Source organism: Dysidea avara, chromosome 5 (genome assembly GCF_963678975.1).
Source record: "Dysidea avara chromosome 5, odDysAvar1.4, whole genome shotgun sequence".
Classification (NCBI taxonomy): Eukaryota; Metazoa; Porifera; class Demospongiae; order Dictyoceratida; family Dysideidae; genus Dysidea; species Dysidea avara.
The window spans coordinates 4,172,983-4,189,938 of NC_089276.1; the positions used below are offsets into that span (position 1 = coordinate 4,172,983).

Here is a 16,956-nt window from a genome sequence, read left to right on the forward strand (position 1 = left end):
ACCATGGCCAGTAGAGAAGATTGAACGTGTTTTCAAATTAAAGCTTGTATCTAGCTACATTATCACTGCTTCTGTTAGCTGGTGGATCAGACAAAGAGTGATAGCTACTGTGACAATAAAGTTAAAGCCAGCACTACCAAGGGTTTAAAGTAAGTGGTAACATTGTTGTCAATGGTTAATAATACTTGGTCTGGTGCTAGGCCTTCTGTGACTAAGCCAGTATATACACAATTTCACACCTACATAACTTTTTTTTATAAGAAACAAATAAACATTCTACAAGAAAGCTTACCTATTTAGTTCCGTAAATAGGGAGTCCGTATTAAACAGGCTTGAAACACTGACAGGCATTAAATAGAACTCCATTATATTTCTGGAATTCTCTGTTTATGATAGCAAACGTACCTACAATGTTATAGTCTAGCTCCCATAATCGAATTGGTGTAGGTGTGCTTATAAAAGGAATGGAGCAGGTCAAGCTCCGTTGGTCTATGGGCTATTAGCCTGTATATGCTTTGCAGAACAAGCATAGCAAATCAATGATCGAAAGTGAGATTTGCAATACTGAGGTCTATCTGCTAGCAGGTAGTTAGAGACCTGCTAGAACCATTTTAGAAACCTACTAACAGGTTTCTTCATGGTTTTTAAAGACCTCATTATCTGCCAAAGATCAAAGCATACTATGCATAGCATTTTCTAATACTGGAACTGGAATTGGTCATAACCATACAGTTTTGCCAATAAGATTTTATGCTCTTTACAAGACCAGAATTTTATCTGCTGACAGAAACACACAATGTAGTATATAACTTCATATAAACTGTATGTATTACAACCATGTACGTATTACAACCATGTACGTATGCATGTGCTAAATACTGCTTGAAACAACTGATTGGCTACAATATTAGAAGAGAATGCGAAATACTGGCTCAGTCACATGTTATGTCTGGTTCAATGTTTGATAATTACATATAGCTACAGGTATTTTAGTACCACCCTATAGAGTGTTAGGGTTATAGTTGTTAGTGTAATAATGCTGATAACTATATACAGTATTAGCTATATATATGAAACAATTAAACCTGGCAAGACTAGCATATTAGCTTATATAACTTAATAGTGAGTCTCCATATTTCATTATGGGCTTTTGGTAATACTCAAGTTAAAATAAGTGTTGTTCTAGAATATGAAGAATAATTCTAAATGTCATGGTTACTGAACTGGAACTAGAACTGTAATTTTAAAGATTATGGTTCCAAAACTGGAACTAGAACTGTAATTTTAAAGATTATGGTTCCAAAACTGGAACTAGAACTGTAATAACTAGGAACAACACTAATTTCAAGTGTTTTTTTTTTCCCTCTGAAACAGACAAAACGAGACCACCAATAAGTATTAGCCACACAGAGGTGACAACTACAGCAAAACAGATCCTCAGCACATCTCACATTGTACGTCACTAGATAGTGTAATAGGCATAAGCCTGAGTAAACTTGAGACTTTAAACCAGAGTTCTGATTGTAGTCATGATGGAAAAAGAATCTAGCTCACAAATATCTAACATAACCATAGCATATGTGTAACAAAATTGCAACAGGATGCTAACATTCATAACTTACTCCCAATATCAGTCATAATGGATATTTCATCAGAAAGAGGTCCTTCTCCTACTGCAGTAGAAGATGACACATCAATAACATATATAGTATATGGGTCCAGGTTGGATATAGTATATGAACATGATAATGTGTTGATGTCACAGTCAGAGGGTTCAACTCGTTGATCACTTCCATTTCTATATATCTAAATGAGATAAGTTACAACATCATCCTACTGATGTAATGTTCTTACTGTAAAGTGATTGATAATTCCATTAGGAAATTGAGGAAATTTCCAGTCAACTTCAATCTCATGTATTCCAGTAGTGGTATTCCTTACTTCTTGTGGTGGATCACTAGGTACTAACCAGTCATCATTGAAACATACTTTATTAGCTATATAAAAATAATCTTACCAGCCTCAGCAGTGTTCCCTGTACACATTGGGGTAGGTATAGATGCATCAATGAAGACATTATTAAATGTGAACACACTAACAACAGTGAAGCAATATTGTGAGTATGGACATAAAGTGGCATCAGTCACATAAGGACAAGGTGTGCTGTATGTATAACTGGTAGCATTTGGATCAAGCATGACACTTTGACTGTCAGAATCTGGTATATCAACAATTCTCTTCTTCCTTGATCTTAACATTGGTTCTAGCACTGTACGATTGGTAGTGACATTGTAACCAGAAAAGAACTCTTTATTATCATTTGTTAGAACAGGTTTAGTCCAACTAAGCGTAAAAGGTCCAAATGGATTTTCTTCTGGTATAGGCATCAGATCATCCACAACTGGAGGTATGGGCTCTGTGTGAAGTGTTAACATATTATAGCAATTAATTTTACTATACATTATATTACAGACACTACAGTGAAACACTATACAATTTGCCCTATCAAGTAAAACCTGATTACTGGGTCTTACTTATACAGTGGATCTTCAATTATCTGATCACCTTTGCAGTAATGAAAGTGCTCAAAAATTTTTTTCCTCAGATAACTGAAGCCCGTTGATCAATATACAGAACTCCATTCAATACTATATTTACTTTAATATACTGTAACTGAACAGTCTTCGGTATTTGGATAATTGAGGTGTTAGGTACACATGGTTCAGGTAATTGAGATGTACTGTACTAGGGTCTAGCATGAATTCCATGTAACTAAAAGTTTCGGTGGTGATGACCATTATAAAAGTGAGGTAAGTCGGTCAGTGATGGCATATTCCTTGAGTATGATAAAACTACATAATTCTCCATACCATAAAACTCCTAAGCAACAAAACATTTTCAATTTTTTCAATAGCAGTTCCTTAAAGGAGAAATGAGTCTGCACCATGAAGCAGTTTAAATAACCATAACAAATCATGCTACATCTAGTGAGTATGTGTACCATTGAAATGATGGTCAATCCTTGTACAATGGAATTGTCAAGCTAGCTAATAATGCCCCCAAAAACTGTCTAACATTGCAGTACATTATAGCAGGAACTTCATTTTATATAATATCACTGCTGCAGTCTGCTCAGTTGTGGTACATGAACAATAGTTGTCGTGTAGTGTTAATTACTCCTCAGCTGCTTGTTTATTCCAATTACAATGGTAGAGATCATCGCTGGTTATCATAAATCATAAAAGTGGGTTCATAGTAGAGATTGCCCATCATTTGTACTATATTTTGAATCTCTTTTTAAAATTTAATATTAGCTAGTTGCTGAATGTTGCATGTATAAAGTGATCTCTAAATGCACTTGGTACATCATGTATGGTTGTTTTCACATTATAACTCATTGTTAATTAAACAGATTTCCATTACATTACTGAAGGTTTCTACCTTGATAATTACCTGACACATGCATGAAAACTAGTTTGCATAAGTGGTTTAGCCAGTAGGCGTGACAACAAATCATAGTGAAGTCAATTGCTCTATTAGAGTATCTTGATCATGTGACTCACATGCTTGGCATGTAGCCTAGCTCTTTATTAAATGAAATGTAGTACTCTGATAGAGGACACATTTTTTCTTGGCAATTCTCTAATAGAGTGCACTTTTTTTCCTTTACAATGCACATAGAATGTTCTAGAAAAATCTATTCTATGTATGAAATTATATTCCGGTGCAGTAAACTAGAACTACCACTTAAAATAAGACAAACTTTGAAGGAGCATATCTCAATAACCACTGGACCAATTTAGCTCACATTTGGAACAGAAGATGTTCCACCTTGAGGAATTTTTTGCAGAAAAAAAAAAGGGCTATTTCCATTTAGCCATTACAATTAAAGGCATGAAGAAAATAGTGGTTCCTGTAAAATACACTTGTCTGTTGCATGTCTGAACGTATTGGCTTTACTTGGCCACAAGACACACTATCATGTGTTCTGATCAAGTAGAAAGGAAACAGTAAGCATATTTTAGACAAAACTGCAATTGCCATTGTGTTAATATTATCATGAACCATGGTAGTGGTTCATAATAGAGATCGCTTGTTTTTCAAAAATTTTTCACTCACCTAAAGACCACCTTAGAAAGCATCCCCAACCACGAAAGAGTTAATCTGTGAGAAGTATAGGTTCACTAATGAATATGAAGTCTAAAGAAACCACTAAAAATACTTAAAAACAACAACAACAACAACATATGCCATCATTTTCCACAGGTCTACAAGAAATTCTGTGAACTTTTTGGAGACAAAAACTATATAATTTTTGTCTTTTTTTTGTTTAAATTCATGACATTCGGCATGGCCGTTCTTTCATGCCAGGATACATAAAAACACACAAAGATAAGTACAAAATGAAAAACACAAAAAATGATAAGTACAAAACAACAAAAAGTTAGACAATCAAATATATACACACACTAACTATTATTAGTCAGGTAGTAAGACTTAATTAACGAGACAAACTCCCCATGCTTGTGGGGCACATCAAATGGCAATTCATTCCACCAGCAGTGGCACTATGTCTGAAATACAGCTGTGTTCTAACTAGGGCTCAAACAAATTGTGGTTTACTGTATTCGAATAGTTGCTCAGCTCTTACGAGATTAGTCGAATAATCGGTGTAAGGTTTCATTGTTATGAATGCAATTCAGTAATCAATGCGGCCACTACCAAGAAGCCTACAAATAACCACAAACAGGTTTGTGGCTTCGTATGAATAACTTACTGAGAAGAAGAGATACCAATGTGCACTTTCTGAAAGGATTATCACAGCGATATTGTGATAGAAAGTGTTTATAACAAAGTAGAAGTACCTGGAGTAAGCTTCACTATCACTGACAGCTAATCACGTGCCACTATATAATGATCACGTGCGAATAATCCTTTGTTAATTTTATGATTCAGCTACAATGCGAATGAATATTAATCCGAATATTCAGCTAATCGTTTGAGCCCTAGTTTTAACCAGGTGACAATGAAGACCGTTAGCAAAATAGTCCTTACATTGAGTGTTATGGGTATGTGAGCAGCAAATATTATTGGAGGGTGCAGTTGCAGGCACTGGCAAGCAGAATAGTGATGGTGACGTGTTGCCAAGCTACAGATCTTGATTCCTTCAGATATGTTAGGCCAACCAAGCTGTCCAAACAGTACATATATACAGCCAAACTTTTTAAGAGATCAAACCATCCTCACTGCCCTATTCTGTTTATGCTGTAAGCAGCCAACTTGTTGGTTGGCAAGAGGTGGCGACAGAGCATACCTGATATGTGGTAAAATCATTCAAGACTCCATCAACACCTTAAGAAGTGAAACATGAAGATTTTTGTGATTGAGATATAAATAGTAAGAACACTTGTGACACACATTAGACACCTGAGCATTCCACTGAAGACAATAGTCACAAATTAGCGTTGTTGTGTGACGGCTTTAAGAGGCTGGTCATCAATCATAACAGGAGGATATACTGACTTATTTTTGTTGTGCTTGGAAGAGAGCCACATCACACTTGATTTGCTAATGTTAAGACGCATCTTTCTCTGGGAAATCCACTTAGAAATGAGCTCTAGGTCATGAGATAACTTCTCCACTTCTTCACAAGTACTGCCAGAACAAATTAGAGCAGAAAACTGCAAAAGGTTACCATGGTGCACCTGGGAGGGCATGTCATTGACATATACTAGAAACAGAAGCGGCCCAAAGGCACTTCTCTGTGGTAGACCTATACAAACAGGTATTCAAGATTAAAAAGAGTCCTTGGTATTAACTCACTGCAAACAATTGGTCAAGTAATCAGTAAACCAAGCTGTTTCAGTTCTATGAAACCCTACACTATTTAAACGTTGCAACAGTAGTAAATGATCAAACAAGTCAAATGCCTTCCTAAGATAAGGAAAGCTGAGCACACAACTTTGTAATGGTCTAAAGCACATACAACGAAGTTGATGACAAACAGAAGTATTTGCTCTGTAGATCAACCATGATGGTAGGCCCCCTGGTGAAGACTTAATAATTGATTTGTTTCAAAGTAAAATTCAAGCTGGGAAGCAACAAATTTCTCAAGAATCTTAGCAACAATGGACACCACAGAAATGGGGCAAAAGTTTGATGGATCGTATTGTGGACCACATTTAAGGACAGGTGTAACATTACTTTTCTTCCACTCATCTGGAACTGTAGTAGTACGTAGACACGCTATATAACTTGGTTAAGGGAACTGCAGTCATTTCCCTCAACTGATAAGCCATCAGGGCTTGTAGACTTCATTTGAGATGCTAAAGAGCAACTTCACAGATAAGCCTGGATTGATTTAAAATGAAAAGATGTTGATTCACACGTAGTATCAGGAACAAATGTGGAGGAGGGTTGGGTCAGTGCAACATCACAAAAAAATTCATTCACAGAATCTATTCAAAGCTCAGAATTGATGCCTCCTTCCATCTGCTTCTGTCTTCTAAATACTAGTTAAAGCACTGCATGCAATATGGAAAAAAAATAGCACCGGACGTGGGCGAGAGACTATTACAGCACGAGGCAAAGCCAAGTGCTCTATTCGGCTTGAGACATTCCAGAGTGCTATTTTTTATATATATTGCACGAGCGTGGCAGTGCTTTAACTGGTGTAAAGTGCTTTCTGGTTTTCTTTGCTTGGAGTGTTCATTTTGTAGATTCACTTTTCAGCCATCAGACAATCAGTAAGTGTCTATATAGTACAAGTTTGATCATAAAACAACCAGATAGCATTGTTTTTGGCTACTTCTGGCAATTTAAAATGTTATGCACGTTATCAACAGTGCTGTATTTCTATACATAGCACTGTATTTTCCTTTCAGTGCTGTATGGAAATAACAGCACTCTTCATTTGATCTTCACCCACGCAAGTGCTTTGATAACCATATTGATGCCTGACCATAAATTACCTGTAATGCTTTGGTTGCTTATAAAATCTTTTTCTGTGATTGTTTTTAATATTGCTATTATTCTCTGTTGGATTACAAAGGTCATCAAAAACAATGTACTTCCAAGTCTATGGAATCAAATTTTGTGTCGGATTATGGAGTACAGAGAGAGGATTCTGGATTATGTAGGTATCGGTTTAGAGAAGTTTGACTAAATACATACATTTAAAATGGCAATCACTTTGCCTATAGTTAACAAGATCAGAGCTGTGAAGTACAAAGTACACCCATTTGCAATGAAGCAATACACTGATGTTTGTTAACTGCTAGATGAATACTGAATAGTTGCTGTGCATGTAACTTGATATCAAGTGTGTCATGCAGCCAAGAAAGTTGACGTGCCACACTATCCGTATATTTACAGGAAGAAAACAGCATTTTCACGTAGCTCCGTGCTTCCTTCTTGAATTAGAATGGTTTTTGTATTGCAAATGCCCTCCACTTTCACATACCAAATTTGTGCAAGATTGTCTAATGCAATGATGAAACACGAGCCCCTCAAAACTACTTTATAAATGAGAATTCTAGCTGAAATCTACTCATAGTAAAAAAAAGTTTATAATTTCATAAATCTACCAATGGAAAATCTAGAACATCCTATGTGTGTTCTATTGGAAATCCTCAAAAATGCGTGCGCTCTATTAGAACATTACAAAAGTATAATCATATAAACTATTACAATACTTTTGTGACTTCTCTAGTATTTTGTCAAATCAAAGCTGATATCATGGCCATATATTTAAGTACCAATCGACAGGGTGGTACACTACAGTTAAGACCTACTCGAGTCAATTGTCATTATCATAATCATCACAATAAGTGCTATGTTAGCAAACTTGTGACAACAGGCTGGAAATCATAAAAGATGTGCAGGATTTGCTTTGCTAAAAAAGTTGAGGAACTGCACCTTATCATGTTTTGTATGAAAAATTGAGATACTCTAATAGAACAGTCACTGCAAACTAAAATCCTAATAGACAAATAGTACAATCATGCATACCTAACTTGGAAGGAATTTATATTATTATAAAATACAAGCCACAAAGCCAGTTTATGGTGGACTTTGGGAGTATTTGTATAAAAAGGGTGCGGCCTTTAAAATCCTGGATGAAAAAAGTTGTGAAATCAAAGGTGGCAGCCATGAGACAGCAGCTACAATGATGTTAAATGATATTAAAGTTTAATGATAAAAAATTTAAATAATGGCTTCTGGGTTACTAAATGGCAGCCACCTTTGATTTTGTAACTTTTTTCATCCAGGGTTTTAAAGGCGGCCGCACCCATTTTAATACAGCTTGGCTGTTTTTGCTATGTGTACCAAATTTTCATATGTTTATGCCAATTCCTGAGCATCCACTCTCCTGCAACACTTGCAGCTATGGGGAAATAAGGGCCATTTTCTTCTGCTATTAGTAGGTGATTCTTTTGATATACTCTCTCTCTCTCTAGTATAAATACTTGAAATAGTTTGTGGCATCTGTCAGCGAGATGGAGATACTCTAAATAAAGCAGTCACAGCCACATGTATATACCATACAGTAGTTCTGCCATAACAAAGAAGTTAACAAACTAATGCAATTAACATCAAAAGGAAGTAGGGTTCCAGCTATAAAGCTAGTGAAACAAGAACTATCATGGTATTACCCATCATTCATCATGATACTTTGTGTTTCACAGCTGGAACCCTACTTCCTATCTAAATTAATAAACTTAGAATTGAGTTAGTGGAAAATAGAGATTGCTGAAAACAACAAAAGAAATAAGAGTCAAACAAATCAACAAGTTAAACCATTTTAGTGTAAATAGGCTGTTAGTGTCTACCATATCCATTGTGCCTGAATAGAGATCTGTGTTTGATAATTTTCAGTGTTGTGTTCTATTATAGTTCAAGCCATCTAGTTTGAATCATCTTGAATCAGAGTGATTTCCAAGTTAGTTTAAACTAAATACATACCGTATTGAACTGAACCATGTTGAACTGCTGAAATGGCTGCTAGGGATTCGATCTAGTTTGCTCCACTGACCCAGTATAAACAGTTGCAACCCTGCAGTTTGATTTGGCTTTAATAAACGGAATAAAGAATACAGAAAACTGGTGACTGCAATAATGAAATGAAGCAACAGCAAAGTATCTGGGCGACAATACGGAGGGACAGCTTCAAGAGGGCTCAAGAACAAACAGCATTGTGTGCAAGTGAATAGTCAAACAATTCCAAAGAATTGAGATGTTGTTGTCAACACCTAAGACTTTTGTTATGTCTATTAACCTGACGATAATAGGGAGCAGACATCCTTTAACTCCATCAACAATCTCTGCTCCATTATGATTGTGGGTTAAACTTTTTTGCTGATTGGATTGAGCCCGGCCTTCGTAGTATAAACACCGCTCAACAATCGATCTGGATCACACTGAAGTAATCTCACCCAGAGTGATCTGTAGTATAAACAGGCTGTAAGGGATAAACATAATTTTCACAATATTTCTGTATAAAATTTTTGGCAAAGGTAGCTATATGTGTTATTTTTAACTAGCAGCTAACAACATCAGTCATACATGGCTTCATTTTCTGAACGCTTGTACATCCAGATGCATCATGCAACAACATGTCACTTGTCTTTCCACAGTAGTAGCTAGCAAGAGTTACAAAGTGAATGAGTAATAACAAAGTGGACATGTAGTACAAATTTGTTTCAAGCCATATTAGTGTTGCTAATTGAGTTATTCAGCTACACAAAAAGCCCACACTTGATAATCATGCTTTATAAAGTTGTGCACTTTGGTCGCTGTTCACACATACAGTAATTATTGACAGATAGCATTGTAATCAACATCAGTTATCAGGTGAAAATTTCTTGTATCAGAATACTGCTGCCGCCACTCCAAGTTAGCTGGAGGTGAAACGTCAAAGTTCTGTGTCCTATGTGGAAACAAAGTTATACAATTTAACAAACAAAGTTATTCAACAATTTAATGCAAACACCTTTTGAAGATAGCTACATTTGCAAGAAACATTGGATTGAAGCAAAACGCTACCATAATAGTCCCAACTACATTCAAAAATAGAACACTCCTAGTATAAAAACACTCCTAAATTCTGCATACATTCCCAGTATACCACCACATTCACAATAACTTGTAAAACCTGCCTTTGAAATACTCGGGGGTACAATTATCTTCAAGTACCCCATTCCTCTCCAAGGGAAGTTTATTATCTTTTAAATCCTGCACAATACTGTTCCTCTTGTGGAGCTACACCCAAGACTTATCAAAAATCTTATTAAATTCTATCAAGGAATGGGTAGCTACAAAGAAAGCTCACACCACTGACCAACTCACCAAGGCTGTATATCTTCGTCAATGATATATGTAGCCATGTCCTTCTACTTTCCATAACAGAGTTGTCATGGTACAACACTGCAGCTACAAAACAATCTACAGAACAACAGCAAACCTACAGTACATTTTAGGCCACCAAACAAACCTATTTCCAGTAAACACAAGTCTCAGTAAACTATTTTTAAAGGACAACAACAAATGTGGTCAACCAATACCCATTAACTATGCATTACTAAATGAGAACCCAGACTAAGCTAAAACTATGTCACTGGTGGCATGAGGTTTGGGTCTTCCCAGGAGATTTGAAACCTAATTTAAGTTTAAAAATACTGTGATGATAGTCTAGAGGGGATAGCCAAAAATTCAGGTTACCAAGGGACTACATTCAAGTCTGTGGAACAATGCCATAACTTCCAAGTGATCACAATATCATATGCTGTAAGTTTGGGAAACCCTTGACTCACCACTTGATAGTGAATCACAAGATGCTGAATCTAGCTGCACTGAAGGCTCTGAACTAGTAGGAGAGGAAGTTGTAAATGATGATGTGAACACACGTATACTATGATACTAAATGTACCGTAAGGCAAGAAGTATCCATGGGATAAAAATTTCCATGGATATTGCAGATGTTTCATCCACAAAATTCTAATAATATTTTACGGTCCATGTACAATTGAGAGATTGATGTCTAAACCATGAAAATTTTGTTCCACAAAACATACTAATTATATATCATATCATGAAAACGTTAATGTGCCACAAAATTTTCTTGCCTTAAGGTACTGTGGTGTATGATTTATTGTGTACCTGAATATATTAACACAGCAAATTTGTTTCACAAATGTATGCACTTTCATACAGATATCAGACATGCCACATACAAACCTTGTCACTTTTGTTGACTCAGATTTTGTGCACTATTCTTCCTGTTAATTCCCACAGCAACGTGAAATCAGGAGCAGCTAAATTCTTGCTTAAATCTAACATGGAAATACTTTCAACCTGTACATTTCAAGATTAGCATAAATATCTTCATAAAGCATCTCTTGAAGTGCTCTTGCTCAAAAGCACGCCTGAAGTATGCTGGCTGTATGCCATTCCTCTCGTATCGGTGGCACATCTAGTGTTGGACTTCTTGAAAATTGCACGTACGAACAAAAACATTCCGGTTTTTTTTTGACGATTGCGTCCCAGCTGAACATGGGGTTGTGTAGCAATAATCTCTTCTATTTATCCAATGATGTATGTATTACCATCAGACAGGATATGTATCATACCCATTGAACCTGAATAGAGATCTGTGCGTGACAATTTCAAGTGTTAACTTTATTCCTTAAAGCCATGTTCTAGGACTGCGTGATAATGTAGATAACACGATAGCGATAATTCGATAATTGTTATTGTATCAGTAATGAAATAGGTATAGTTCAATGCAATAATAATTATACGTTAAAGGCAAGTAATCCTTGCCAAAATTGTTGTTTTCAGCACTGATGCATCTGGTTGGAGACCTTCCTCATAAGTGTATAATTTAATAATATTATTGTAATATACAATTTAACATGTTTATAATAGTGTTTTATTGTTATAACAGAGCCTTATATGATTTACAACAGCTTCTTAATCTATGCTTGCATTCTGTTTACATATTAGGAAAATGCGGTTTGTTTTTCAGGATCAAAAATTAAAGTCTAATCAATTAGAAAAGGCTTTCTTTAGCAGCAAAAGTGATGGGAAAGATATAGCAATAGTTGGCAATGAATTAAGAAACATGTTACCACCAGCAAAACACCTGTTCAGTTCTCAGCATAAAACTTCACAAAATACATGTACTGTAGTGGCTATTAAGGTGGCGCTGAAGTAATCAAATGAAGCCTTACAAGGCCAATGGGACATCACGTTTGTGGTCATGCACGAAAAAACACGGAAAACTAATAGAACAAAGCGAAGCGCTTCGAAATATTGAAAGAACCAGCTCTATCAGACTGTCAGGCTACTATTGCTGATACAAGTAACGATATTCACGTACTGACTTCATCACCTTGTCAAAACTCTGGTAACTTCACAGCGAACAACACCAGCTGTCATCGCGTGATTACTGCTTTACGGAGCACGCCCTGGCCAGTTACACTGTCTCACAATTCGTGAAATAACTCCATATTTACTTACCATAGACTCTCAAAATTTGGGAGAGGCACTGGTGAAGCGTTTCTTTACAGGGCTATGGAAAGATTTTTCGTGATTCGCTGTTGACGGGCGTGATATCACTTGTTGAAAAATGCAGGTTTGCATTTTAACCAGTTTCCACGTTGTTATCGTTAAAAAGGATTCCATAGAGTTGTTCTACAAGGTGAGAAACCATAAGAGCCAAGGCGGCTTAGCGCTAGGTTGTTTCTGGGGTGAGTTATTTTTAAAATCGGCTCATAAGTTCAGAGTTTAATAGCCACGAAATTAAAGCGGGTGATTTCACGGAACTTGGCATGCTAAGCTACAACATTAAAGACTATCATAAGAACCCTTTAAATGTAGACTACATGGTTCACAAGCAGAGTTCTCCACCACCCTAAAATAGCTAATTAAGCACGTGGGCTAATTTTAATAGTGACAAATGGGCATTGTACGGCTTCACATAATTACTTCAGCGCCACCTTAATATTCATTGATCGATAATTCATATACGATAGGTCACACGGACTTGTAATTACAATTTGTGGAATGCTAATGTCATGAAGAACAAAATGGTGTACAACTTTCATCAATTGCAACATTCTTTTGCCATGCTACAATGGATTAAACATACAGCACAGCAAAGATAGCAAGGAGATTCTTGGGATAAAAGTAGTGATGTTTGCTGAATGAATCACTGATATGTCTGTGACTTAGAAAACAACCCAAATTGGGCCCTTCTTGCCAAAAGCCAATATGCATGCAAAGCCATATAAAATTGCATTTAGTGTTGGGTATGGAGTGTTTGTTGCTACTAAATCCATTCTATTAAACTTGGGAAGCTTAATCCATACTTAAGGCTTTGTCCCTCTTTTCATTCCACGATTGATGTTTGTGGACAGTCTATTCAAGATCAAAATACTCTACAGTAAGAACAGCAAGACACTTCTGTTGATTCTAGCCATATGCAATCTGTGGATGAGGCTGCACAACATACACAAGCTTTGGGGTCCAAGCTTTTCCAAATGTTCTTGATGCTCATACTCAGGCTGCAATTGTCCCTTTAGCCACTAATTTCAGTAGGAACAAATTGATTGTCCTACTGTAATATGAACATTGTTATAGGGGCCCAGGCAGCACCATCAGTGTAACATAGGAGTACAGTGTAATCTCTTACACCCTCCAATGACATCAACTCTTAAACAGAGATACGAGGCACCAGTGGTTGAGGATGCAGACCTTTTTAACTTATAGAAGAAGAGGAGACTGAAACAAAGGGAACCAATCCACATGTGTATTGGGAGACCACCACATCAGGAGACAAGGAGCAAAGCAACTGTCTTCTGGTGCTGAGTCTGTACTCATGTTGCTATTAGCCACTTGTGTAGCTTGTAGGAGTACCATCGTTTCCATCAAAATGAATCTTTCCTCAGCCATCAAGCAAGCATGCAGCCAGTGTAATAATACATTTGTCTAACCAGCCATACAGACATCTACTGCTATTCTGTACACTGACTCATTACCAGCCAAGGCACTCAAAGTTTAGGCCCATACATTTTTTAGAGGATAAACAGCTTGTTCAGGTATATGGTAAAATATGTGGTATATACTAAATACAAATTTAAATGGTTTACAACAGAGTGATGGAGTTGAAGGAAGTCACCATATGGAGAAATTGCTGCATGGAATTTCTTCAAGGCCATAAGCTTACTATCGATGTACTTGTCATATGATGGGCAATAAGCAGATAAACAAATGGCTACAGGAAGCACACCCAGACATAAAACACTACTTTGATACATGGCACGTAGCCAAAGGTATATTTTATATCTATACTTGTGCACCTATGTAACAATCACAACTGATAGAAATTTAAGAAGCTGGATATGCTAAAAGACTGTGAACTGGTTAGTGAATGACAGAAGAGCATCGTCAACCATCTCTACTGGTGTGTGTCTACAACACCTGACAGTGACAGTAAACTTGTATGATCCAAATAGTTGCCAATGGACAACCATGTCCATGATGTGTTCACAGGAGGCACAGTAGAAAATTTCCAAAGTGCTCACATGGTAGATAATGATGTCAAGATAAGAAGAAAAAATGGTTGAAAAGATGCAAGTACGGCATGTCCACAGTGTATATTATACGGTGGTATGGATTAGTGCCAAGAGATAATATCGATAGTTCGATACTTGCGGTAAAAAAAATCATTATTGCAATATGATAATTACAGCTTAATATTGCGATACTGCTGTAAGATTACTAGAAACATTGTTACCAAATTTATTTGCTTGTTTTGTATCTCTTTAGGCCTGCTTATTCGTGAAACGTTTGGTAGCAAGGCTATAACAAGCGGTGTCTATTTATCGACCGCCCACACAATTAGTCGATAGCTTCACGAAGGGTCTAGAATTCCACTAAAAATGCTGCTTGAGAAGCTGGCTTAGCTGTTTTATAACTACTTGACTTGCTTTATCATGGAAAAATTTGGCTGCAGGGCTTTAACAAAAATTGTAGAAATATCAGCTGCCTACACAATTAATTACCTAATTAATGCGCTTACAAGAAAACCAAACAAATAGTTAGCATGCTTATTTATGCATTGAATACATGGAACTTGACTGAAGATCATTCAAAGTATAATTATCATCATATCATCATATCGTGAATGATACTTCGATATCTATCGTGATAGTGAATTTTCTAGTATTGCTCAGCACTAGCATGGATGAGCACGTATATCACTGAATAGACACAAAATCAAGTGAGAAGCTAACATATCTTCTTACCAATGCAACACACTTGAAGGACAACACACTTGAAGGACATGACCCACCTTTTAGTGCTCACAACGGAGCCATTTAACAATGTTGCGATTAACCCATTAACCGCCACTGCCACCATAGTAGTTAATAACTACGTTGCAGTTACCATTATGTAAACAAAAACAACACAGTTGACCTCTTTAGTTTATAGCGAGTAATTAGATATATGGTTACTAAATAGTTCTGTGTATTGGACGGGTTAGTATGATGCTATTTGACAAATCAGCCTGTGGTCTCGGAGAATTTGGCTGTTAATGGGTTAAATTAATTAACTTTGCACCAAAGGCAGTTACTTTTTCTTACAAGGGAATGAAAACCAGTTAGCGCATTAGTCACCTATTCCATGTAATGATTGCTGCAAAATTTCTTTGTACTATGAGCTAACTATTTACACCTTTAATAATTTTGGTGACCTAATATTATTTCAGGCTAAAGCTAGAAGCATTACATTTTAAATGAAAACAGTAACCATCAGTCAAGCAGTTGTGAAACAATATGTCATATAACTCAAGTACAAGAAGGGTGGTTATCTTGTATGCAAAGCTCATGTGAATTATGAACTCTTGTAATTACCTTTTGTATATTTGTTATATTGAACAACAACTACAAGAAAGTAAACCCTTAAAGACAAGAAGGGATTAGTGAGGTGTTAATGTAAATCACAAAGTCCCTATTTTGCTTTTCTGTTAAGATATGAAAATTATACATATTGAGTCAAACAAATTAGGGATTTGTGTTTACATTGCCTCTCTTCTTGTTTTGTGGAATTTTTCACCGATCCCTGTTGCCCTGCCAAAATCTCTCATTTTTAGTTATCTAGTTAAAGATTGTTCTCCCATGTGTTTATTTGTGCATGTCAAAGCATACCTTTCCTAAGAAAACAGTACATAGTATTCACCATTTCACTATCAATTGAATGGTTTCCTCAAGATTCTCAGATCCATTCCATACTTTAAAAAGGTATTACAGTGGAACCTGTTAATCAGGACACTTGAAAATGAGGACACCTACATAATCTGGATCCACACTTCATAATGGCATGCAAACTGACTTTGATTGGTGTGTGTGTGTGTGTGTGTGTGTGTGTGTGTGTGTGTGTGTGTGTGTGTGTGTGTGTGTGTGTGTGTGTGTGTGTGTGTGTGTGTGTGTGTGTGTGTGTGTGTGTGTGTGTGTGTCCTTAATACACAGGCTGCTACAAACTAATGAGAAATGAACAAGCCTGACCATAGTTAAAATAACTGTGAACTGTTAATCTGTTTGTAAAGTTTACTTTCTAACTTTAAACATTAACCCAACAAACAGAACAAAACAATTTACATACCAATCTTCTCAAGTGTAACAGTATCTTCAGTTGTATCAGCTTTAACAGTCATATTACTGACACCATTTAAGTAACGTGAAGTCACCCTGACAGTGTAAGTCTCTCCTGGAATAAGATCACTAAGCTGGTAGGGTGGTCTATCAACAGTTATCATTTCTGGTTGTTCAGATTTAAAGAAATACATGACCACAAAGTCATTTAATTCAAAATATTCTGGCACCATCCATGTCACAATCACTTCTGAGTTATTAGGAGCTGTCACATCAAGACCCTGGACTGCAGCCTCCACTA

The 16,956-nt window shown here is 36.4% G+C and overlaps 1 protein-coding gene across 1 annotated transcript in view; it reads right to left on the bottom strand.

The window, feature by feature from the left end:
* The window catches only part of LOC136255751 (tyrosine-protein phosphatase Lar-like), a 156,839-nt gene that overhangs the window by 8,218 nt on the left and 131,665 nt on the right, over positions 1–16,956 (bottom strand). The window contains exons 30-33 of the mRNA XM_066048627.1: positions 16,666–16,953; positions 2,018–2,416; positions 1,855–1,964; positions 1,623–1,806 (exon numbers count right to left, since the gene is read on the bottom strand). Of these exons, the coding sequence (XP_065904699.1) occupies positions 1,623–1,806; positions 1,855–1,964; positions 2,018–2,416; positions 16,666–16,953 (981 nt within the window). The remainder of the gene's footprint in view (positions 1–1,622; positions 1,807–1,854; positions 1,965–2,017; positions 2,417–16,665; positions 16,954–16,956) is intronic.